This window comes from Carlito syrichta, unplaced genomic scaffold, assembly GCF_000164805.1.
Source record: "Carlito syrichta isolate Samal-C Ts95f unplaced genomic scaffold, Tarsius_syrichta-2.0.1 Scaffold309429, whole genome shotgun sequence".
NCBI lineage: Eukaryota > Metazoa > Chordata > Mammalia > Primates > Tarsiidae > Carlito > Carlito syrichta.
The window spans coordinates 434423-460897 of record NW_007253525.1 but is presented as its reverse complement, the minus strand read 5'-3'; the positions used below and the strand labels follow the sequence as shown (position 1 = coordinate 460897).

The window sequence follows — 26475 nt, the reverse complement described above, 5'->3', positions numbered from 1 at the left end:
CATTATTATTAAGTGTATGAAAATGTCTATTATGTATAAACTCTAAACTATTAATATAATTTTGAATTATACAATTTAAAAATCTAAACATTTAGAAAAAGTATTAATGATATCATATACTTTACATCCAAAATTATGAATTTTTACAACATACTTTTCAACTAGTCAACGAAAGACCAAATGCAAAAAAAAAAAAAGTTGCAACTAATTCATCAAAATTAGCTTAAAAATATGACCTGGATATAAAACATTAATAACAAATATCGTCTACTGAATTATATAGCAGTTATTTTAAACATCTACAGCTACAATAAGTACTCATATACAGTATAATACAGACATGTAGTAATTATAAATATGTTATGTTAAACAACTTTGATTTTTGTTAGTTAACAAATAATCCCTTTAAGTTATTTTTGGCATGGTGCCACAGGCTCTATCGGAAAAACTGGATGCAAACCACTGCTTATTTACAGGTTCACAACAGGTAGCATTCAGAGTCTTCAAGTAGATGCATAGTTAAAATGTGGGTTTGTTCATGTATTCTTCCATTGTCTGAAAGAGAACAATAAGTTAGAACAATTTCTCCTTTAATCCTTCAGCAGACTGTGAAATTGTTTTCATTCTCTTATTTATTTGTCATCATTGAAAAGAAGTTTGCTAAATGGATACATCTTTGCATTCTATTCAAGAAAGGTGGCTCAAAGTTTGAGTATAATTTGTATACTCATTCACATGGTTGGAATTAAATATCTTTCACCTGAGAAAAAAGTTAAAGTTGATCCTAAAATGAATGTCTGATGAGAGAAATGCTAAAGTAACGGTTGCCAAGCTATCACTGATGACTTAAGATAAATATGTCTGCTAAAATAATTATGAGGACCATATCCAAGTGCGTGGATAAGAGAAGTCTTAATTGTATTTGTATAACACATGTATTGTCACCTATGTTGTGCAAAACATCGTCATTACACTTATTGCCAAGACATAAAAGATAAATAGACCATAATTCTTAAGAATTTCTGCCATGTGATTTCAAAAGCTTTCCTCCAAATTATGTTTCTTTGTAATTCCCATCAGTTACCAAGTTTGCTAATGAGCCACCAGGTCATAATTTTTTTCAGTACTATTTTTAAAAAATGTTTAAACAGACAGAAGTATAGGCAGAGTTAAAAATTACAGTGGCTGGGCACAGCAGCTGACTCCTGTACCCAGGACTTTGGGAGGTGGAGGCGAGAGGATTGCCTGAGCTCAGAGGTTCAAGACCAGCCTGAGCAACATGGTGAGACCTCGTCTCTACAATAAAAAAAAGTTAGCCAGGCATCGTGGCACATGCCTGTGGCTCCAGCTGCTTGGAAGACTGAGGTGGAAGGACCGCCTGAGTCCAGCAGGTTGCGGCTGCGGTGGCCATGGGCATGCCAGTACACTCCAGCCTGGGTAACAGAGTGAGACACTGACTCAAAAAAATATAAAATAAAATTAAAAAGTTACAGTGATTTTGTATGTTCTATACCATACAAGATGGATGGACTGTCTCTTGTATTGTTCCCCACTATAAACATATACACATATTTGTATAACATATAAACATATAGCATAATGTATGCATTATATGTGTATATATATAAATGCATATATACATATATAGTTGTGTAACATGGCCTCTGCTTGAATCAACAACACAGCTCAAGGGGGCAGAAAATCACCCTCAGGACACTCTGCCTCTTTTGTTTGAGTCCCTGTCAGCTCACTTGGCAGTTGAGGCTTGACTTGTTCTTAAGCTTAAACAGGGCATGTAACCCATTCGAACATGCCAGGAAATACACAACTGAAATGGGCCAGAGAGACCAAGGCCACTGGTTAAGCAAGATAGCTCAGTGGATACCAGGGTTAGAAATCTGGTTTTCTAGCTGGTTTTCACCAAATCTATTTAGAATTCCAGAGCTCTTTTGCTGAAAACATTCATGCTCAGTCATCCAGACTTTCTTATAAAGCTCTTACCTCCTAAATGTGCAATTGCTCCCAGTCTCAAACCCCTCTGCCCTGTATCTCCTCCTACAAATACTGCCCGTGTCTCTTAACTTAGCAGATATCCTAGTGATCAGTGGCCCAGGTTGGTTTTGTGGAATCTAGAGTATATACCATTTTAAAAAGAACACAAAGTTACAAATACAAAATTAGGTATAAAGTTTACTTAGGATGGGCATGATAGCTCATGCCTAAAATCCCAGCACTTTGGGAGGCCGAAGTGAGAGGATTGCCTGAGACCAGTCTAGGCAACTTGGCGAGACCTCATCTCCACAATAAATCAAAAAATTCACCGGACATGGTAGTGTATGCCTGTAGTTCCAGCTATTTGGAAAGCTGAGGCAGAAGGATCGCCAGAGCCCAGCAGGTCAAGCCTGTGGTGGCCATGAGCGTGCCACTGCACTCCAGCCTGGGCAACAAAGTGAGACTCCAACTCAAAAAATAAAAAAAGTACTTAGAATAGGAAAAGAATTTATGGCAGATTATGAGTTTTTAATGACAAATATTACAAAATTCAAAACAATTGCACATTTTTATTCATTAATTGCTTGTGCCCTTCTATCATAACCTATATTTCATTGTGTGGTTACATATTCTTTGCAGTTAAAATAGCTTGCTTTTCCAAATTTGACAAAAACCAATGACCACATGAGGGCATTGCTAGGCCTGTCCTGCAGGCTTGGAAGGGGCCAGAAACAGTCAAAGGCCCTAAAGTTGACACTTTGCTGGCTTTGTGGCTCATTGGCTTCTTATTAGCACTGCTCATACCACCAGATGACTCTGTCTACTAGACACTGCACTGGCTGCCCTGTCTGAGCCCAGCCATCCTGTGACTCAAATTATGTGAGCCAATAATGTAAAAGTTGCTATTTTCATGAATGTGCCTCTTTAAAGGCCTGGGACAGACTTTTAAAGATAGCACAACCTTAACTGCCCTTACCTGCACAATGAGGAGGGCTATATCTTGTGACCTTTTCTTGATACACCTAGCTCTGCTGTGTTTCTTGTGCATACAGCACTGAACATGCTACGACTTCCTACTAAATTTATGGTTTGGTATAGCTGTTAACACTGTTTACACTTTTAAGGGTGACAGTGTTGAGGTGTACCATGCATCCATTTTAAGATATGAGGTATCCTGTTGCATGAGCTCATGAGGTACCATTTGACCCCTCCCTCTCAAATATATTCTTGGTCTGTGTAAAACATCTACTGTTTGCCACCCCCACTGGTCATCCCAGAAATTGCAAACTCTTCAGTTAGTGACCAATATTCTCCCAGAATTTCATTTTCTTTCTAGTAATTGTGCCATCATCCACTTTGTTGCTATACCCAAATAAGTTATCCCCAACCAATTAAACTGTCCATTTCTTTTTCTATTATCAACATTTAGCCACAATACACTCAGAATAAACTTTGAGAACTTGGAGATTTGCAACAGTTTCTTTACTAAATATGCAGGCAAACACAGCTTTATTATTATTATTATTTTGTTGTTGTTGTTGTTGTTGTTGGGATTTAGGACAAAGACCCAGAGGCTGCTTTAAGGTTTACAGTTGCTCTAACAGCTAAAGCAATGTCACAAACCTTTAGTAACTACAAATATGTGCTTAGGTCCAAGGATAGGGGAGAGAAAGGAGTGTGTGTGTGTGTGTGTGTGTGTGTGTGTGTGTGTGTGTGTGTGTGTGTATGTATATATATAAAACCTTTATGCAATTATATTATTGGATTCTACTCATTCTAAAGTTTTCTGAAGCAGGCCAGATATTCAATGTCAATTTTCAGCTCCCCACAATATTCATTGGCTTTACTGAAGTGAGCGCCAGAACCCAATAGAACACTAACAACACATTCTCTGTTTGGCAGGTGCTGCTAATTCAACAAGAGAGATTTAGAGGGTGGCAATACATTGTCTGCTCACTATGAGGGCACAGGGCTAAATGCAGTGCTCCCTGATACCTACTCATCAAGAGCTTCCACTGAATCGCCAGGGACATGAACTACCAATTAGTGTTTAATTGCGAAAGAACTCACTCTTGAAATACCTGCCACCTGGATTTAAATGGACTAGAAACACCAGATTTGTGGCAAGCTCTTTAAAACTCTACTTCCTATAGAAGGGATTTCAAATTAGCCCAGATGTGTCTTGGCCCCAGTTCAGGGAGCTTTAATTATTGAGCCAAAGACCTTACTAAATGTCTGCTTCTTCTATAAGGAGATTCCACCTCAAAGACCACAAGGATAGAGTTATAAATAACCTCCACTCCTACCCCCAGTATATTTTATGAAACACTGTTTTGAGAAATTTCCAAACCACTGTTTCTCAAATACCTTGTAAAATTCCCTTCCTGTGGCATTTGGAAAGAGCCAAGTAAACATCAGAGAGTTTAAATGCATTTTTGGAGGTGAGAACACCTCTAGTAATGAGTGCATTGGCCTCCTAGTAGGCACAGAGAGATAACTGGTTATGAGTACCCACTCAAGCAGACACCTTTTTCCACATCCATTCACTGCAGGACCAATCCCCTCACTGGCTAGAAATAAGTAATTAGTTCAAAGATGTGCCAGAACAGTTGCTGGGAAATCTTGCCTAACAGTGTTTCATTAATTTAATCAGCCATTTATTTCCAAATAGCAGGATAAAATAGATTTAACATCCATTTTAAAACAGTATTTTACTGGCCAGGTGCGGTAACTCATGCTTGTAATCCCAGCACTTTGACAGGCTGAGGCGGGAGGATTGCTTGAGTACAGGAGTTTGAGATCAGCCTGGGCAACATAGTGAAACCTCATCTCTACAAAAAAAAATTTGAAAATTACTTGGGCATGGTGGTATATGCCCAGTTACTCAGGAGGCTGAAGTGGAAGGATTGCCTGAGCCCAGGAAGTTGAGGCTGCTGCGAGCCATGATTGTACCACTGCACTCTCCAGCCTGGGTGATAGAGTGAGATTCCGACTCAAAAATAAATAAATGAAGACTAAAAATAAAAAGGTGCTTTACAATGCTCTGAATCCTCTTGGCTTACTGTTAAAGAAATAGGAAGTTGGAAAAACCCAATGTTGCTATGGGAAGAAGTTCCTAGAAGTGGCACACTGGTATAGAACCCAGACCCTCAGACACACACTGGGGCTGGTCAGAGCATCTCATTTGGGAGGGCAGAGGTCAGTGGGGTGAAATGCTCTTTCTTACAGTGTTTCTGGAAAGACTGAAGGGACTAATGTAGGTAATTTTCCATATAAATTATGGTGCAAACCTGCACTACTTCTAAAAGTCCCACAATATGGCCGGGCACAGTGGCTCACACCTATAATCCCAGCACTTTGGGAGGCCGAGATGAGAGGATTGCCTAAGCCCACGGGTTCAAGACCAGCCTAGACAACTTGGCGAGACGTCATCTCTACAATAAATCAAAAAATTAGCCAAGTGCGGTGGCATGTGCCTGTAGTTCCAGCTACTTGCAATGCTGAGGTGGAAGGTTTGCCTGAGCCCAGCAGGTCAAGGATGTGGTGGCTGTGAGCATGCCACTGCACTCCAGCCTAGGCTACAGAGTGAGACTCTGACTTAAAAAAAAAAAAAAAAAAAAAAAAGTCCCACAATATTTTACATAGGAACCACAGAAAGTTAGGAGCAGGACCAAGTGGATGCTTCAGGGCCCACTTATACCTTGGCAAGCAAGCCACGGTATTCCCAATTTATTTATGCAAACAGAAACACACATGCATCCTTCCCAGAAGGTGTAAGAAATTTTAATTAAAATGATAAATGCCATGTTCAGTAATAATACTCTAATATCCCTGGAAAATGAAATAATCATGTACTGCTCTTCTCCTTTCCCAGGGCAGTAGAGATATTTTAATGGAAGTCTTTTTATACATCTCATAAAATTATTCTTGAAAAGAATAGCACCAGGCACTGGATATCTTTTTGACAGTGAGGCATCCTCATAATGCAAAACACAGTCAAACACAAACAGCAAATACTCTAGAGCCCAATTGCCTGGGCTCGAATTCCTATTTCACACTTACTAGGCCAGGTGCGGTGGCTCACACCTATAATCCCAGCACTTTAGGAGACCAAGGTGAGAGGATTGCCTGAACCCACGGGTTCGAGACAATCTGGGCAACTTGGCGAGACCTCATCTCTACAATAAATTAAAACCCAGGCGTGGTGGTGCATGCCTGTAATTCCAGCTACTTGGAAGACTGAGGTGGAAGGATCACCTGAGCCCACAGGTTGAGGCTGTGGTGGCCGTGAGCATGTCACTGCACTCCAGTGTGAGTGACAGAGTGAGACTCCAACTCAAACAACAACAACGACTTTAATTTTTATCTGGGCATGGTGGCACATGCCTATAGTTCTAGTTGTTTGGAAGGCTGAGGAGGAAGGATCACCTGAGCCCAGCAGATCGAGGCTGCAGTGGTTGTGAGCATGCCACTGCACTCCAGTTTGGGCAACAGAGTTAGACTCCAACTCAAAAGAAAAACAAAAAACTTCTCACACTTACTCGCTGTGGGAAATTGGGCAAGTCATTTAGCCTTTTGGTTTCTTAGTTGACTAATCTGTAAAATGATGATAACAATACTATCTACATCTTAAAGTTGCTATGAGAATTAAAGAAGCTAATACAAGTAAATTGCCTAGAAACTATACTGGTGTAGAGTAAATACTCAGTAAGTTTTCACTAATATTATAATTATTAACACTATCATCATCATTGTCATCTTTTCCCATAGCATGATAAACCGTACTGACCTCCTGTAACATATCAGAGTCTTCAATGGCTTTGACAGCAGTTTTCTTGGATGTTTCCTGAATTTCTCCACCTATTATAAATTCATCAAGGATGAAATAAGCCTTTTCAAAATTAAAGATAATATCCAGCTCACAGACCTGATGGAAGAAAAACAAACATTTGGATGAACTTGCAGCTGTAGAGGGGAAACATTTGCCAGTGTTCTTGAGCTTTTTCGACATCTGCACCCGTGTGGCATACCAAAGATCAAAGTATCAGATGGCTTTTTGAAGGACAGAAAAATAGAGAGGGAATTCCAGGTCTTGAATAAAAGCAGAACTACATTCCACTAATGCAAAGCATGTCCTTAGATAACAAGGTTTTATGTTGCAACAGGAAATGTGAGACTCAGTGGAGGAATGAGGAATGAGACCGCACAGCTCCCCTTTCCCTCTGCACCAAGGAAAGCCTAGCCCGGCTGCAATCCGTGTAGGAAGGCAGAACTCCATCTCCCCAGCTCTATGAACTGTGAATCTTGGCTTCTGGCTTTAGGACTCTCTCAGAAGCTCACTCGTCAGAGACAAATCAGCTCAACTGCCTTAATATTTCTCAGAATTTTGTGACAGGCCAGTGGTTCTCCAATTTTAGAGTGGACCAGACACTGAAGCTTCATTAAGACTCACACTTGGCCAGATGCAGTGGCTCATGCCTGTAATCCTAGCACCTTGGGAGGTGGAGGAGTAAGGACTGTCTGAGCCCAGGGGTTTGAGACTACCCTGGGCAACTTGGCAATCCTTTGTCTCTATGATAAAAAATTAAAAATTAGCCAGGCATGGTGGTATGTGACTGTAGTTCCAGCTACTTGGAAGACTGAGGTGGAAGGATCACCTTGAGTCCAGCAGATAGAGGCTGCAGCAGCCATAGGTGTACCACTGCACTCCAGCCTGGGGTGACAGAATGAGACTATAACTCAAAAAATAAAAAAATAAAAAATACAGAGATTCACATTGCTGGGCCCCACCCCCAGAACTTCTGATTTAGTAGGCCCTGGTAAGTCCTGACAGTCTGCACATCTAACAGGTTCCCAGATGATGCTGAGGCTGCTGGTCTGGGGAGCTTTACATGGCGAACCCGTCACAGACCAAAGCGAAGTCTGATAGATTTGGGTGTCCAAGTGTAGCAAGTGGCAAGACTGTGCCCTATAACCCACATAAGGCTCATCTCCAATGTCTCTGCTGGATGGCTATTCAGGCTGTCTTTCTCTCCACCTATTCCTCACCTCCCTGACACTTCACTTTCACATTCCATACCATACCCTCGTGCTCTACTCCACCCAACAGTAGCTGCTATCTTAAAGCTCTGCTCATGGAAAGTCTCCAGTCCTCCCCCTCCCCCCTCTCATTTTCCTCTCAGCAGCATTTGGTACTCTTCATCAATTTCCATCCTTGGAATATTTCTTCTCTCTTGCTCCCCTGACTTTGACAATACCATTTAATGCCTGTTCTGATGACTCCTTCTCAGACTCTTTGAATGATTTATCTGTCCTCTACAGTGCATTTGTTTGAGATTTATGGTGTGCTTAGAACATATTAACCAGCAGAACAGACAAATGTCTGCCACACGTTGCTTACACTCCCGCCATCCATCTTCTTGAATATTGGTGTTTCTCGAGGGAGCCTCTTCTCTTGGCAAAACCCATATTCTCCCAGACAAACTCACTGACTCTCTACAACTGTGTCTAGCATGCAGGTGACTCAACAAACATAGATGTCTAGACCTGATCTCCCTCTGGGGCGCTAATCCAATATTTTCATCTGCGAATCAGATGTCTCTACCTGCCTATTCTTAATCCATGTCACCATGTCTCAAACTGATATCAAGATATTCTTTTTCCTTTAGTCTCTACTTTGCTTAGTAGTTGCAACTTCTTCCTAATTGCTTGATCTAATTCATTCTGGAGTTCACTTATCTCTCCCCTCCCCTGCATTCCTCCCCCTCCCTTTCTCTCATCCTCCTCGATTTGGTCACTGTTTCCCACTGATTCTATGGTCTAAATAAATCCCTAACCCTTCCTCTGTTTTCATAGCCACTGCTCAGGCCTGCAACACATCTCACTTAGGCCACTGTAATGATCTTCTAAGTGGTGGCTGTGCCTGTGCCTGCTGACCTTGTGCCTCTCTTGGGTAAGGTCTCAGGACCAAGTCTAAGTCCTCTTAGTGCATATAGGACTCTTTACAGCCAGCTTGGACCCTGCTGTCTGGTTTCCTGTGGCAGCACTCATTCATGTGTCAGCCACACATGCTACAAACTCACAGTGTTCTCTCATGACTTTGCCCTTTGTTCCAGCAGTTCTTGGAATTTTCCCAAATGTCCTTTTCTTTATTCTGTTGGCAAAACCAAGATCATTTTGCTAGGCCGAATTCAAAAGTCAGGGGCATAGCGATTCCTTATGTCCTCTCTTCCACATTTAGATCTCACATCACTTCCTCTGGATTCTCATATCTTCTGTGCACTAGTTTATGCTAGTTTATTGATTACTAATCACTCCCTCTGTACTGTGAGCTCTGGGAAGAGACCTTGTATTAGTCATCTTTATATCACTTGTATCTAGTACACAGTAGGATGTAGTAAGTGTTTGTAGGAAAAATGAATGAGCAGCCACCTTATAGGCCTTCTTTCTACTATACTGGTGATTAATGGCTTCCCAGATAGATAATTCTCTGATTCTACTGAATGCTATAACTTTACATAAAATAGATGTCAATATTTTACAAACTGCTCCATATATTTACAATATAGATTAATAAACTTGCAGACACCACAAGGAACATGGTTTATGTTAACCAATTCAGTTGAATCCAACTTCTACAATCAGACTTTATTATTTAAATAATTCCTTTATGGATATGGATGGACTTTGGGTGTTTCTAATTTTAAATGATGCTGCTATAAATTTTGTTGTTTATATATATGATGGCACACTAATTTGAGTATAGCATAGGAATAAATTATTTCTGAAATTGTTGAGTCAAAGGATTTATACATATGCAATTATTAAATGCTACAAAATTTGGTCCTCCAAAGTAGTCTATAAAATTTACAAATTCCATTAACAGTAAGAGTGAATATCCATTTATCCATAACATCACCAGCAATCAATGCCCTCTCTTAATTTTTAGATGAACATTAATTAAATTTGCATTTCTCGGCTTACTAGGGAGGCTGCACATCATATTAGATATGTATTGGTCTTTTCCAATACATATTTATCGCCCTGTCTATGAATCGCTTCTTGAAGACTTTATTTGCATTTTATATTGTGATGTTTACCTTAGGAATTTGCAAGAATCATTTCTGTACCACAGCTACTATCTTGTGCCTCCCCCTTTATATATGTTGCAAATACTTTCTATGTAGAAATTGTAAAGAATGAGGTTGATTCACATAGACAGACATGAAAAAGCTCCAAGATAGACTTGTAAGAGACAAAATGAAAGTTGCAGAATAATGTGCATAACGTAATTCCATTTACTTTTTTAAAAGCTGTAATATGTCTAGAAAGATATGTAAAACATATGCATTATTTTGTCATTTTAAACAATATAAGGAACAAAAAGAAATCACAGTAGATCAGATATCCAGGCACATGAAAGAAAGTATAAGAAGTAAGCAGTTACCAGCGGTCAGAAGAGGCAGAAGTCAGGAGTTAAAGTAGCAACAGTTGAGGAAACTCAGTTCAAGGCAGGCGTAGAACAGGAACCCAAGACAAGCAGGAGCCTCAATAGGAGAAACCAGCAGTTCGAATCCTGCAAAATAAACCTGACAAATACTAATGCAAGTTCTCTAGGACTTCTTATACCTCACTCTGAGAGCAGTAACCTATCCCCAGGCCAATAGTGTCCTCCAGTAGTCATGGAGCAATTAATTTACTATACCTCATTTCAAGGGATAAGGATAAAGTAAGATAGTATGCAGAGTCAGATATACAACACATACCTTTGTATACAGTTACTATCTCTACATAACGAGAGAAATGTGTGCATAAGTTTCATTGGCATTATGAGCAACTATTTCTTTTTCTTCTTCCTTTTTTCTTTTCTTTTTTTTTTTTTTTGGACAGAGTCTCACTCAGTTGCCCAGACTGGAGTGCCATAGCACCATGGCACGATCTTAGCTCACTGCAACTTTGAAATCCTGGGCTCAAGCAACCCTCCTGCCTCAGTCTTTTGAGTAGCTAAAACTATAGGTGTGCCACCGAGTGTGTGTGTGTGTGTGTGTGTGTGTGTGTGTGTGTGTGTGTGTGTGTGCGCGCGCACATAGATGGGGTCTCACTGTATTGCCCAGGCTGGTCTCAAACTCCTGGCCTCAAGTGATCCTTCCACCTGAGCCTCCCAAAGTGCTGGGATTACAGGCATGAGTCATCATGCCTAGCCAGCATAGGAAATCCAAAGTGCTATTCTATGGTTATTCTTTGAGTCTAAAGTCATCTGAGAATATAAAAAGGGGAAACATCCCAAGAAAACTTTAAACCAAATTCAAGTTTACTCAGCTACTGCGTAATTACTCAAATATCTCTAAATTCCACCTTGAGATTCTGTCTCAATACACCAGAAATATGTCCTTGATGCTTAAGTGACTTCACTCCCTCTAATTATGCAAATATATTTGGCTTCCTCCCTTCTCACCATGCTAATAAACACATGAACCTCTTTTTTTCTCCCTCATATATCTAGATTCTGGAATAACACTTACAAAAGGCAGAAACTGATCATTTATCTTTGTCCTCAATTTCCTATACTTATGTTTTACTGTAATTTGGCTTAAGGCTCTTTTCTTGGAGAATACATGGTACAGTGAGATTATTTCTGGCACTTCACCAACATAATCCTTCTGGACAGAATCTAAGAAGCACCTGCCCTTATTAAATTCTATTCTAAAGTAAATACAAGAAGTTCAAAATTACATACTGTAGATGATTCAGATAATAAGAACTATATAAATACTAAGCTGTATATAAAATAGAAATAGAATGCAATGTACAACTATGTAGCAATTAATGTTTTATTATGTATTGCTATCTCTCAGTTTCAGCTCCTCCAAACATTCTCATGAAGTTAACAAAGTAAATACTTCTCTTAACCATTCTGAGGGTCATTTTTCTCATCTGTAAAAAGGAGATACATGACAGGCCCCAAATTGTGGATCTGACTAGTGAGTGAGCTGACACTAGTCCGGACTCATAGTGCTCATCCTCTTACAACAAAAACCTCCCTAAGTCAAGTTCAAAATCTCTCTGGGACACCAACATACTCACACTCCAAGGGCCATCAGTAAAAGTTCACACCACAGTCTATAATGGGAAAATATGGCAGGTATCTAAATCCTCAAACAGAGCCTTATCTACTGTGAGACTGAGGCATTTCCTCAAGCCCCTATAAATTGGGGTTAATGCTACTTACTGAAGATCGAAAGATTAACCAGTTAATCCTTGTAAATCTCTTTGGAATTGAAAGGTGCTAAAAAAAAAAATACATAACTTAAATTAGTAGCCAGAGATTTTGATTCATCTGTCTTCAGAAGATAATATTTTCCAGTGTTATAACAGAAGCTCAGTATAAAGTTCTCCCATGGATAATATCAGGGCAGAATTCAAGAAAAAGCTTTAGTATTAACACAAAAGGAGAAGAAAACCAAAAATAAATATATTATTCCTGAGATGATGTCAATGAGAATCAGTACCGGAAATCTTTGTTCATCATTGTTAATTAATAAGAATTGAGCATCTACTGGGCATATGGCCTTGAATTGCTCTAAGCTAATCTTAGCTTAATAAAAGATTCATTTTTTTTAATGAATTAAATTTTGGTACATGACAAAGACAGAGATTCCAAAGATATAGCAAAATAGGATGGAAAATTAATGTTAGGAAAATAGGAATTCATTCTGATTCTCCTTATACTTTAACTGGGCTTAGCAATGAAGAGAACTGGTGAAGGTCACACCAATTCTCTTGAGAAGCAACGTGCTCTGAGATACCTGGTTGAAATTCACCCAGATAAAATGAGATCAAAATTCAGCCCCAATTCATATTATTACAGTTGATTTAATCTAGGAAAATGCCACAGGTCGAATCAGAGTACAGAAATGAGGAAAAGAAGGCATGGTTATAGGAAAGCACAGATCTCAGGAAAACTTCAGGCCCTTGTGAAAGGCCAAGTCTGTCTTTTATTTCAAAAACAAGCACAAGACCAGGCATGGTAGCTCAACCCTATAATCTCAGCACTTTGGGAGGCCAGGGTGGGAGGACCACTTGAGCCCAAGAGTCCAAGACCTGCCTGGGCAACATAGCTAGACGTTGTCTTTGCAAAAAAATTATGAAAGAAAGGGGGGTGGGGACTTCATTTGAATAATAGAAAACATTAATCTCACATTTGAAAATATGCTATTATATATTGGCAAATTTATCTTTAAAAATGAAAATAAACTTGTTATATCAAGAGCAGGAGAAAGAAAATATAGTCTAGCTGTCTTAATACTACTACATATTGACCAACAACCTGAAATCCCTGAAGCAGCATTTTAGATCTTATAACATCATTTACAAAGGGAAAAAAAAGGAAGGAGAAAACTTCTTTTACAAATCTTTTGAGTGTTCATCCTTATGAAAAGTGTTGCAACAAATCTGATAAAACCCATTCAATACTGCTCATTCCGTTAAAGAGAATAGAGAAAACCCTTCTGGAAGCAAATTCTTCTAACAATCCTTAATAAAAAATCTTCAGCAAAGAAATAGGGAAGAGGATATTACTTAGAAGAAAACATTTTCCACCAGGCACTGTGGCTCACACCTATAATCCCAGCACTTTGGGAGGCAGAGGTGAGAGGACTGCCTGAGCCCAGGGGTTTGAGACCAGCTTGGGCAAATTGGCAAGACCTCATCTCTACATAAACCAAAAAATTATTCAGACATGGTGGCACAAACCTGTAATTCCAGCAACTTGAAAGGCTGAGACAGAAGAATTGCCTGAGCCCAGCAGATCCAGGCTGCAATAGCTGTGAGTGTGCCACTGCCCTCTAGTCTGGGAGACAGAGTGAGACTCTGACTCAAAGAAAGAAGAAGAAAATATTTTCCAAATCCAGTGATTTATTTACTTAGACTGTGAACTACATTAAATGTTTTGGAACATTTGCTAGCCCACAGCTGGTTACAAGTGGTAGAGGGGGAAAATGAGTCTTAGATCATGGTCTCAGGAGACTTGCAATTTGTTGGTCAAGCAAATCTGGTGCCAGTTAGCAATACTACATGGCTGTTGCTTATCACTGGAGCATTGTCTGGCATATAATGAGAAAAACAACAAGGTCAGAGGAGTGGTCTGGGATCAATGTTTTGAAAGATTAAATGTCAGCCTAGGAAATTAGAATTGTATTCATTGCAGATAATGGAAAGTGACCACAAAGGACCAACACACCTAGATCTGTGTTTGACTTTTTGTTTTTTGTTATTTTAATTTTTATTTATTTATTTATTTATTTTTTATTTTTTATTTTTTGAGTTGGAGTCTCACTCTGTTGCCCAGACTGGAGTGCAGTGGCCGCTCCCGGCTACCACAGCCTCAACCCGCTGGGCTCCGGCGAACCTTCCACCTCAGCCTTCCAAGTAGCTGAAACTACAGGCACGCGCTACCACACCCGGCTAATTTTTTGATTTATTGTAGAGATGAGGTCTCACCAAGTTGCTCAGGCAGGTCTCGAACCCATGGACTTAGGCAATTTTTATTTTTTTAAATATTGAGACAGGGTCTCATATGTTATTCAGGCTGGTCTTTAATTCCTGGGCTTCTGAGTTGAAGTGATTCTTCTGCCTCAGCCTCCAGAGTAGCAAGGATGTACTCCCACACCCAAACTAGATCTGTGTGGTTTTTTTTTTTTTTGAGTCAGAGTCTCACTCTGTCACCCAGCTAGATCTGTATTTTTTTTAAGAAGATGATAACTAACAGACCAAGAAGAGAAACAGAGAAAAACCCAGAGGCACAAAGTGCCAGATATGATATTTAAGAGAAAAGCAAAACTGAAATCCCAAATAAGCCTATACTAGTGAGAGTAGAAAAAAGGAAATGAATGTTAGCACAATTTGAATAGATAGAGGTAGATTCTAGCAAAGCGTAGAAAAAAATATGAAAGAAAAACTGCCCTTCTGCATTGAAGGGTCCTGGAATATCATAAATTCCAACCACAAAACAGAACAGGTTTTCAGAAGATGCACTTAGTTCTTGACCATGAGAAGCCCAGTGAAGATTGTCACCAACAATGTGAAAAAGAGTCACTTAGTGATGTATTTCTAGGAGAGAGTCGTAGACACACAAAGAAGAGATGAGGATATGCAGAGGGCAGGAGGAGGAAGGGAGCTCAGTGGATGAAACCAAGGAAGGGCCGTCAGAAATACAGGACAAGAATCAGCAGAAATAAATGTCATGGCAAAATAAAGATGGGCAAATGTAAAGAAAGCGTTGTGATGAGCAAGGACCCAGTGCTGCAAAGAGGCGAAAGCAGGGGAAGACTTAAGAAGAATCACTGGTGTGGAACCTTGGGAGGGCTCAATGTGAACTTTCTTATGTTCTTGGTGCCGTAAAGATGGACCTCACCCAGGCTGTAAGCCCCTGCAAAGTGAATGGGTTCTGAGGACTGGGGCACCTGATACAGCATCTCACTTGGCAAAAAATTCAATATGATTGTTGAATAGCAATGTGAAGAGAAAGGATTTGGGAATTTTTTTTTTATTTTTTGCTTTTTTTTTTGTTTTTTGTTTTTATTTGCTTGTTTGTTTTTCACATATAAAATTTAAAAATATTTGTAGCTTAGAGAAAAAGCTAGTGAAAGGATAAGAAGTCAAAATAGAAGAGAGAGGACAAAGTCAGTGAGGAATAAGGGACAGAATACTAAGGATTCCTTCACAATTAAATTTTGGTTCACTGAAATAATGTCTCTTGTGTATTTGTGGTCTGAAAATAAAGATGGCCCACGTCATGAAAATGATGGGTCTTTCATTTGTTAAGAATTATAAGTAGGGGCCGGGTTCGGTGGCTCAGCCCATGATTCCAGCACTTTGGGAGGCCAAGACGAGGGGATTGCCTGAGCCCATGGGTTCAAGACCAGCCTGGGCAAATTGGCAAGATCTCATCTCTATAATCAAAAATTAAAATTAAAAAAAGCTGAGCATGGTAGCACGCATCTATAGTTCCAGCTACTTGAAAGGCTGAGGTGGAAAGATTGCCAGAGCCCGAAAGGTTGACATTGGGGTAGCCGTGAGTGTGCCACTGCACTCCAGCCTGGGCGACAGAGTGAGACTCCAACTCAAAAAAAAGAAAAAAGAACTATAAGTAGGGAGAAAACCTTGTATTCTGATCCTATGTAGACCGGTATGCTCCTTGGTACAAATACAATTCATATTTTAGACTTGAGAGAAAGAAGGAAAGAGATGAGAGAAAGAACTATGTAAGAGCTGAGATGGTGACTGTAATTAACCCTAATAGTCCAGAACACTTACATTTCCAAAGTATTGGTCCAGTAACTCCACATAACGATGCACAATCTCTAGTGTCAAGAGCTCATTGTCCTGATTTTCTACTGCACAGCAAAAATATAAACTAGCATACCTTGAAAAAAGAATAAAGAAAAAGCAAAATGATACATTAAACAATCTGAAGATGGATTTTTCCCAATGGATATCCAAAGTCACGTCCTTCCCACCAGAGCCTCTCCCCGTCCAAGTATGAAATCATCATTAATCACAAATCCATCCAATATCATCCCAAAATATGTCAGGATATATAAAAATATGGTGGTGATTGGACTACTTCTGCTAATTATATAAAAGTTTCTCTCTCAACAAAACTTCACCTCGAAGAAATTTTAACTGGGGACAACATCCTTTGGCCCAGGGTAATCAGAGTGTTTTTCGCACCCCTCTCCAGCTTGTAAATTGTTCTTTGTGAAATCAAAACCCCTAACCAACATTCTCAGGGGCCCACACTCCCTGCCCTCTCCCTTCACACCATGCTTTAGTCATTCTGTAAGTGACTCCCATCCCATTAAACTCTAACTTGGACTCAGCAGAAGAGGCTTTGAAGGCATTTGCTGGTAATTTACTCCATTACTCCGTATCAGCCTGCAGAGGCTACCTCTTTTTTTCCTATCGAGTTGTTTTTTTTGTTTTGTTTTGTTTTTTTTGAGTTGGAGTCTCACTCTGTCGCCCAGACTGGAGTGTAGTGGCGGCTCCCGGCCACCACAGCCTCGACCTGCCGGTGATCCTTCCACCTCAGCCTTCCAAGTAGCTGGAATTACAGGCATGCGCTACCATGCCCGGCTGATTTTTTTATTTATTGTAGAGATGAGGTCTTGCTGCCCAGGCGGGTCTCGAACCCACGGGGTCAGGCAATCCACTCACCTCAGCCTCCCAAAGGCGCGGGATTACAGGCTGAACCACCGAGCCCGGCTTCCTATCAAGTTTTATAAACATTCTTTGCAAGAGCATATCTAATGTGTGTTTTCCTTCTGAAAGTTGCAGCATGGTGTCAGATGCAGGGCCAACTCAGCTGTGCTCTGACCTTGGCTTAGACATCAATGCCTCCATGGGCAAAATTATGTCAGCACTTGGGCCTCGGTTCTCGTATCTACAAATTAAGGTTTCTTTCTGGTATGGTCTGCCCATGATAAGCAGGTGTGACAGAAAGGATATATAGGCTTTAAAGTCAGAAAGATCTGGATTTGAATCCTGGCTTTACCAGTTACTGCTCAATTGCTATGACTGGGAACTGATGTCCTCAGCTTTCACTGCAAATATGAGTAAGAAATATAATAAGAACTGCCCTCTTTGATCATAGTTTCCATCCATCACACTAACCTGCATTTTTTCCATAGCATTTGTTACTAACTGAAAAGATTTCATTTGTTTACTTAACAAATAAGTGTACTCCATGGGAGCAGGAATGTTACATGTCTTGTTCGCTACTCTATCCACAGCCATTAGAACAATGCTGGGAATATAATAGGTGCTCATAAGATAGTTCTTGAATGCACGTGTGCACCATAAACATGTAGTTTAAGTACCTAGAATCCACCCTGGCACGTAGATCTTCTTTTAATAAAATGAAGGATCTTTTCTAGTTAGTCTATTGGTACCAATATTTGGGCCCCAGCCTTCAAAGATTTCAGTAAATGAAGGAATTTGTTCCATTGCAATGGAATTGAAATCATGTTCAGGACTAGAGTAAAACAAAGCAATCATGAGAAATTCAGTTCTCGAACTGATCTAGAACTGTCCTCAAGCAATCCTCCTGCCTAGGCCTCCCAAAACGCAGAAATTACAAATATAAGCCCTGTGCCTGGCTGATTTTATATTTAAATAGATTTCAAAAGCTCATAAAGTTACTCACACCTTTTATAAACAAGTTTTAGCTCCTTCCAGTCAATAAAACTGCTTGTCCTATGGCTACGAGAGAGGATGATCTGAACAATTTCCCGGGTGATCTTCTTCCTCTCTTTGTCAGGGAGGGTAGTGTACCATTTCTGCAGCCGTAATTTTCCTTGTCGACTGAAGAGCAATATGAAATGTATCTAGAAGAAATAAAGGACAGGGTAAACGAGAACCTGGTCAACCAAATCATTCTGCATAGACACTGCAATTCAGTCGCTGAATTTACAAAGTTATATAATTCTGAACAGATGAAAAAATACCAGCATGAAAACTATCTCATCTGACAAATTACATTTAACCCATCAGAGAAAAAAGAAAAAAAGTAAGCGCATCACAAACATAGCTTACTTCTATCATAGGAGAAAGATAAATTTTATATTTTAATTCCTTTTAAGAGTTGAAAACTCATATAGGGAGAAAAATATATCAAGGAAATAATAGTATTCTTTTGAAAAAACATTAAATTCTTACTTCAAAAGCCAGAAAAAAAAAAAAGTTTAAAAATGATGAAAGGATTTACTTTAAGAATTACATCCCAGGCTGGGCAAGGTAGATCACACCCGTTTTCTCAGCACTTCGGGAGGCTGAAGTGGGAGGATTGCTTGAGCCCAGGAGTCCAAGACCAGCCTAGGCAGCATAGCAAAACCTCGCTTATACAAAAAAAAATTTAAAAATTGGCTGGGTGTGGTGGCACATGCCTATAGTCCCAGCTACTCAGGTGGTTGAGGCAGGAGAATCACTTGAGTCCAGGAGTTCAACGTGAGCCCTGATTGTGTCACTGCACTGCAGCCTGACCATCAGAGTAAGACCCTGTCTCAAAAACAAATTACATCCTTGTACCATATTTAACTATAGAAACATAACGACAGTGTAGAAATAAAGGAGAGAAGGAAAGGAAATGAGAATGAAATGGGGAAAGGAATAAGAAAATAAGAAGGGAACCATAATCTCATAATCTAAGTCTTAAATGTCGACTCTTTTCTACTTTTTATAGGTTACTTGGCTGAGAGCTTTAGAATCAATCATCTCAATTTAAAACTACCTTTGCTATGACAATACATTTCTAACAATTTAGATTGAGTGTTGGCTACACTTGGAAGAAATCTGATTTTCTTTTATTTTCTTTCTTTCTTTCTTTCTTTTTTGAGCAGGGTCTCACTTGTCCTTCCAAGCTAGAGTGCAGGGGTACAATCTCGGTTCCTCACCGGAGCCTTGAACGCCTGAGCTCAAGTGATCCTCACCTCGGGCTCCCAAGTAGCTGGAACTGTAGGCATGCACCATCAAGCCCATTTAATTTTTTTGTTTTTTAATTTGTTGTAGAGATGGGGACTCACTATGTTGCCCAGGCTGGTCTTGGACTCCTGTCTTCAAGCAATCCTCCTGCCTTGGCCTCCCAAAATGCTAAGATTAAAACTGTATGCCACTATGCCCGGTTGATTTTATTTTCAAATAAATTTCAAAATGTGTATTTGAAATAAGGGTTCCTGGCTGGGCACAGTGGCTTACATCTGTAATGCCAACACTTTGGGAGCCCGAGGCAAAAGGATTGCTTGAGGTCAGGTGTTCGAGACCAGTCTGAGCAAAATAGAAATACCCCATTTCTAATGTAAATTTTTTAAAAATAAAATTTAAAAAGCAATAAAGGTTTCTAATGTAATGAATTTTAAAAGATTTAAATGAGTAGACAACATTGTAACATCTAGAAATTTACTTCAGAGCCTTGGAGGTATGGTATGGTAGGTTAGACTTTCAGAAACCATCAGTTGGCCTGATCTTTATTTTATGAGAGTTCGAGTTTTCTCAGTTCACAGTGTTAGAAGGTCAGGTTTAGAACTGTAATTTACTTTGTAGGATTTTTGTTATGTTTTGTTTTTAAAAAAAATAAAATGGCCAGGCTTGGTGGCTCAGTCTGTAATCCCAGCACTTTGGGAGGCAGAGGCAAGAGGCAACTTGGCAAGAACTCATCTCTACAATAAAAGAATAAAAAAATAAATAATTAGCTGGGCCTGGTAGCGCGTGCCTGTAGTTTCAGCTACTTGGAGGGCTGAGGCGGAATGATTGCCAGAGCACAACAGGTCGATGCTGGGGTGGCCATGAGTATGCCACTGCACTCCAGCCTGGGCGATAGAGTGAGACTCCAACTCAAAATAAATAAATAAATAAATAAATAAATAAATAAAATTAATCATTTCAGTTAATTGTGTCATGGAGGGAATAATATACACTGAGAGCCCCAAAAAATTAATTTCAAAAATCCTTACAAATAAAATATTTATTGAAGAGGTTGGGCTCTAAATATCACAGCACAAGCCCTAACCACTCACTAGGTGGCGATATCTGAGGGCCAATGAAACCAGTCTCCAGACAGCGCTTCCACCCAGAGCCTGCAGAATTGGAGGTTTCGTTAACAGCCAATCTTCTGTCTTAGAAAGTAAACATCTGTTATAATAAGAATGTGAGGTCCAAGACATCAGAGCTGATGAGAAACAGAGTTAAAAAGCCCTCATCACCAACTTTAAGCACTATCACCCTCAAACTGGCATTTTAACACAGTATTTTCTTAAATACCCACTTCACCGTTAGCACAGATACAAATAATTCAGTAATGGACTACAGTTACTACTTCCTAAGGATAATACTGAGAAGGATAATTTTTGCTTCCAAGAAGAGATCATCATCAAAGTGACTGACATTCAAAAAGTACAAAATGGAATGGGTATAGAATCATAATAAAACCTCAGGGTCTTAAGACAAAGACTTAGCTTTGGATCATCACCAATAGGTAAGATTATTCAATCCAATGTCGAGCAGATGGTCAAAGATTTACTAAACAAATGAAATCCCCACACTTGTTTGGTGTTCGTTTTGCATTCTCTGTCAAAAATTGTTTTTCTTCCCATCTAACCTAAGTCTCAGCTGTTACAACTTAAACCAGTTTTTCCTGATTTTCATCCACAGAGTAAATAAAAAGAGAATATATCACAATCCTTGGAATAATAATGGACTTCACAAATTTGAAGACAGTCTTTAAGAATCCCCTTAGCTTTTTCCTTCCGGAAAAAAAAAAATAGACCCAGTTTTATGTCTTCAACTTACTGGATCTATTTTTGGATCTCATAATCATCACTGTTGAACAGCCTCTGGGATTTCTTGATAGGCTACATGTTACTTTGAATTCAAAGAACCCAGATCGATGTTCAAAGTTCTATTGAGAGGCTGGAACTATTGCTTAGTTTAGTGGTGGATTCCTTTCTAGTTCTTCTATGCCTCAAACTTATCTCACATCAGGTAATTGACTGCTTAACAAGGATCTACAAGGTATAACAATAAACAAAGAGCTATTTTTATTCTAAAAACAAATCCAAGGAGAAAGGATGATCAGGAATGCAATACAAGCAGAAATAAATACAATACAAATATCCATAAAGCCCATATAAAATACAAAAATGCATTCCAAATTAAAAACAACAACAACAACAAATAGAATCAGGTTTATCCAATAATTGCCTTTCATAAGACAGTGTTCAAAGATTTAGACCCCTCAAGTTCTGCTTTGCTTGAGAACTGGGCTTGTGCTGTAGCTCTGTCACTGCTCCAGATTTAATGGTGTAGCTTAAGCAAAACGCAGAATGAATAGTAATGATTCACAAAAGTTCATCACCTGCAGAAATTAATTTTATCCAACTTATCAGTTTAGTTATCCGGGGCACATTTGAATAATACTATTCTAGAGGTTAAGCAAATACTGTTTTTGATTCGTATTAGGTAGAGTAGGGGAAAGAGGGCAATCCAGAAGGTTTTCTTTCTTTCTTTCTCTCTCTCTTTCTCTTCTTTCTTTCTTCTATTCTTTTGTCCTCCTTTTTTCTTTCTTTTTCTTTCCTTCTTTCTTTCTTTCTTAACAGGGTTTTGCTTTGTCACTCAGGTTGGAGTGCAGTGGAGCAATCATAGTTCACTGCAGCCTCGAGTGTCTGGGCTCAAGCGATCCTCCTGCCTCAGCCTCCCACGTAGTTGAGATCCCAGGCATGCACCACCACATTTGGCCGTTTTTGTTTTTGTTTTTTAGAGACAGGTCTTGATATGTTGCCCAGGCTGGTTTATTCAACATTTGCCAAAAGCCAACTTAAGTTCAAGTTGATATCATAAACAAACTTCATTTGACTTCAGAAAACAGCACCCCAACATTCCTTTCCAATAATATTGCTGGGAAGAAAGGAACAACAGACTGGTAAAACTGTCCCTGCAAATACTAACTCCAGCAATAACTATAATATCCCAAGTGTGTCAAGCGGGGTTGACTTCTTATACTTGGTCCAAATGTTTTGCCTTAGGTGGGTACCTGGCTTCACCAAGACCTCTCTTATCCCGCCCTCAGAAGGGGTCGTTTTTGTCAGCCTCCATTTTGAGGGGTTTAGTTTGGTCACAGATGATCCCACAAATATAAAGATATCAGATGAATCAAGTATTCCTCGTTCTCAGAGTGTCCACTAGAGTAATTCTTGACCTAATTGGGCACAGCCTCAAACTCAGATTTTGACCCAGAACATGAACTACTCTGGGTGTTTTCTTATCACACATTTCAGAAGCATGGCTAGGGAGGCAACTTTAGGCCTTCCAGGGAAGCACAAAGCAGAATAGCACCAATCTATTTAGTCTTCTAGCCAGTGTTAGTATCTTCCTTCTAGTTAAAGAGGAACAGTGAAGGTTTCCAATAGCAGCTTTGGTTCTTAACGTTTGCAAATTTCCCTACTCTTGACCTGGACCTGATACAAGGACCCACTGATGTCCCCCCATATTGCCACAGCCCCTAGAGAAGGGCATGGCAAAGACTCAAGCGGTCCTGCACATTTCTGAGCACGTTACTCAGAGTCCCCTTGTCCTCTATGCATTTGCCGTCTATACACTTCTTTTTTGGACTATGCCCAAATATGTAATCCCTATTGACTCCCTTTCTTTGAACCAAATAGTATCCATGTAATGGTAAGTCTTGTGATTTGCATAACCTTTGCAACACATGATGACTTACACCTTGTAAGCTTCCTTTATTCTAAACGTCACCATCTAAATGTAAAATGCAGCTGTAACTTAAGTTCTATACAATGCTCTACTGGTCATGTGGCTGATGTATAGGTACCAACAACTCTGGACTATAAAAGTGGACTGCGAGGCCTGAAGGGTGGGCTGAACCATTTTAGAAAGACCTTGAGTCTACCCTGTTCCCTGGATTCAAACTCAGAAATAAACCTCTAGCCGGGTGCAGTGGCTCATGCCTAAAATCCCAGCACTTTGGGAGGCTGAGGTGAGAGGACTGCCTGAGCCCACAGGTTCAAGACCAGCCTGGGCAACTTGAGGAGAACTCATCTCTACAATAAATCAATTTAAAAAAGAAGAAGAAGAAGAAATAAATAAACTTCTTTCTACCAGTACCCTGCCCCTTGATTTATTGGTATCAAGGGTGAGTAGCCAAGCATTACTCAGACCACGAAATGAACCCACAACCAGCTTCAGCTTCCAAGAAGCTTTCCTGTCCCCAACATTGCCACACCATGAATGCCACCTTTTCAAGACTGGCTTGTATCTCAGGGTCCAAGCTGCAAATATAAATAGACAAACTATGTTCCTTTCCTCCAGTTCCATCAACCTGACAGGCCCCTCCTCTGGTGGCCCAGGTCACAAGACACATCACTTAAACAACACTATTATATGGTTCTCATCTCCCTCGGTCCCTTTCCCAACCTCTGCAGCCACTGCAAATTCCCAACCTGGATCAGCCCATCCACTCTCATCTCTGCTTCTATATGGAGGCATCAGGCACGCCTAAGAAAAATCATAGAGGCTGTCACAGATCAATACTACCATAAAAATGTGATAGCCAAGCTCAGCAGAATCTCCAGAGGTACTTGGAAATTTTCCAGGTACTTCTGAATGCAAAGAATTCCCAAGCATCCTCCTCTTCTACTCTCCAAAGGGGTTATTCCAAATCACCATGCTCCTCATCTCATCCTTACTCCCTGACTCTGAGGAGAGGATATATGTCATTCTGGGGAGATTTCCTTAGCTCCCCCCACATCTGCATCCCCATGTACACACACTTGGTCACATCTACCCCAAACCTGATATTTTTCTTCTTGTGTCAGGGAACACATTTCTTACGTCCTGGCTTTCAACCCTCACCTACTTCTCTGGGAGTATGGCTTCATCATTCTTACATTGCTAGTTGATGCTCCTCTTCTGGCACTCCTTACATGCAGATGCTGAATAGCCCTAAGTCTCTCTCATCTTTAAAAAACAATGGGCCAGGAATGGTGGCTCAAGCCTGTAATCCCAGCACTTTGGGAGGCCGAGGTGATAGGATTGCCTGAGACCAAGGGTTCGAGACCAGTCTGGGCAACCTGGTGAGATCTGACCTCTACAATAAATCAAAAAATTTGGCCAGGTGTGGTGACTTGCGCCTGTAGTTCCAGCTACTTGGAAGGATGAGGTGGAAGGATTGCCTGAGCCTAGCAGGTCGAGGCTGTGGTGACTGTGAGCACGCCACTGCACTCCTGCCTGGGCGACACAGTGAGACTCCAACTCAAAATAAAATAAAATAAGATAAAATAAAATAAATAAAAACAATGGCCCTCACTAGTACTCCAACTTTCCTGAAAAGTGACTCAGCAGTGTCAAGAAGGTCCATACCTTTGGACCCAGTAAGTCTACTTGTAAAATCTATCTCAAGAATGTGCCTTAAGCTGGGTGTGGTTTTTCACATCTGTAATTCCAGCACTTTGGGAGGCCAAGGCAGGAGGACTGCTTGAGCCCAGGGATACATCACTAACCTGGGCAACCCAGTTCTACCAAAAAAAAAAAAAATACGCCTTAAAATGCAAGTAAATATTTAGGCATTAGATTTTTACATTTTTACCACAGTTCTTTATAGAACTAATAAATAAAACTAGAAAATACCTAAATATCCAGTAATAGATGAATGTTTAAATGATATTTGTTACATGATTTAAATGAAGTAAGAATGCCTGGCCGGGCTCAGTGGCTCAATCCAGCACTTTGGATTGCCTGAGCCCAGGGGTTCCAGACCAGCCCAGGGAACTTGGCGAGAGCGTCTCTACAATAAAATTAAAAATAGCCAGGAGTGGTAGCACACATCTGTAGTTCCGGCTACTTAGAAGGCTGAGGCAGAAGTATTGCTGGAGCCCAGAAGGCTGAAGCTGGGGTGGCTGTGAGCATGCGTGCCACTGCACTCCAGCCTTGGTGAAGGAATGAGACTCCAACTAAAAAAAAAAGAATGCCTATGATCGAATGTTAAGTTATAAAAAGAATGTAAAATTGTATGTGTAGTATTATAGCAAAAAATGTAAAGCTATTCCACAAAAAATTATATGAAGGAAATACATTAAAATGTTTAAACTGGTAATAGTGGTTATCTAAGAATGGTGAAATTATAAATATTTTCTTCTAATTACCTGAAATTTTCCAAAATTCAAATGTATGATTCTATAATTAGAAAAAAATGCTTAATTAAAAGAATATTAGTGAGTTCTGTGAAAATTAGTCAACATTCTATCTGAAGGCCAATACTAAGTAAATGTCAAAGTTTTTCAACAAATGAAACTATACCTCAAAGAGAGGCCCCACTACTCAAAAGACCCTACAGTGTGGCAAAAAGAACAGACTGTGATTGCCAGTGGTGATGGAGGTGTAGGGGAGGGGATAGATAGGTGAAGCCCAGAGGATTTTTAGGGCAGTGAAAATACCCTGTATGATATTGTAATGGTGGATGCATGGTATTATACATTTGCCTAAACCAATGGATTGTCCAACACCAAGAATAAACTCTAATGTAAACTGTAGACTTTGGCTGACAATGATTAGTCAGTGTAGGCTTAGAGATTGTAACAACTGGACCTCTCCGGTGGGAGACACTGATAATGGGAAAGGCCTCTGCATGCATGGGGCAGAAGGTATATGGGATGTCTCTGTACCTTCCACTCAATTTTGCTGTGAACTTAAAATTGCTCTAAAAAAAAATTAAGTCATAAAAAAAGAAGAGTTCATACAAAGGTAACCAGACCAAATGTCCCTTAGCTACACGACGAAGAAGACAGTTACATACGCATTAAGAGAACAATAGTGAATAAGGAATATACAAAAATGATCCATGCTGCCTTGTTAAGAAGGAGTAGCCCTAGCCGGGCTCGGTGGTTCAGCCTGTAATCCTGCGCCTTTGGGAGGCTGAGGTGAGTG

At 40.0% G+C, this 26475-nt stretch overlaps 1 protein-coding gene across 1 annotated transcript in view; it reads right to left on the bottom strand.

The window, feature by feature from the left end:
• Positions 1–329: 329 nt before the first annotated feature.
• AP1S3 (adaptor related protein complex 1 sigma 3 subunit) overlaps positions 330–26475 on the bottom strand; it is a 76901-nt gene continuing 50755 nt past the window's right edge. Inside the window, exons 4-7 of the mRNA XM_021717167.1 lie at positions 18196–18374; positions 16306–16414; positions 6782–6919; positions 330–555 (exon numbers count right to left, since the gene is read on the bottom strand). Of these exons, the coding sequence (XP_021572842.1) occupies positions 520–555; positions 6782–6919; positions 16306–16414; positions 18196–18374 (462 nt within the window). The 3' untranslated portion in view covers positions 330–519. The remainder of the gene's footprint in view (positions 556–6781; positions 6920–16305; positions 16415–18195; positions 18375–26475) is intronic.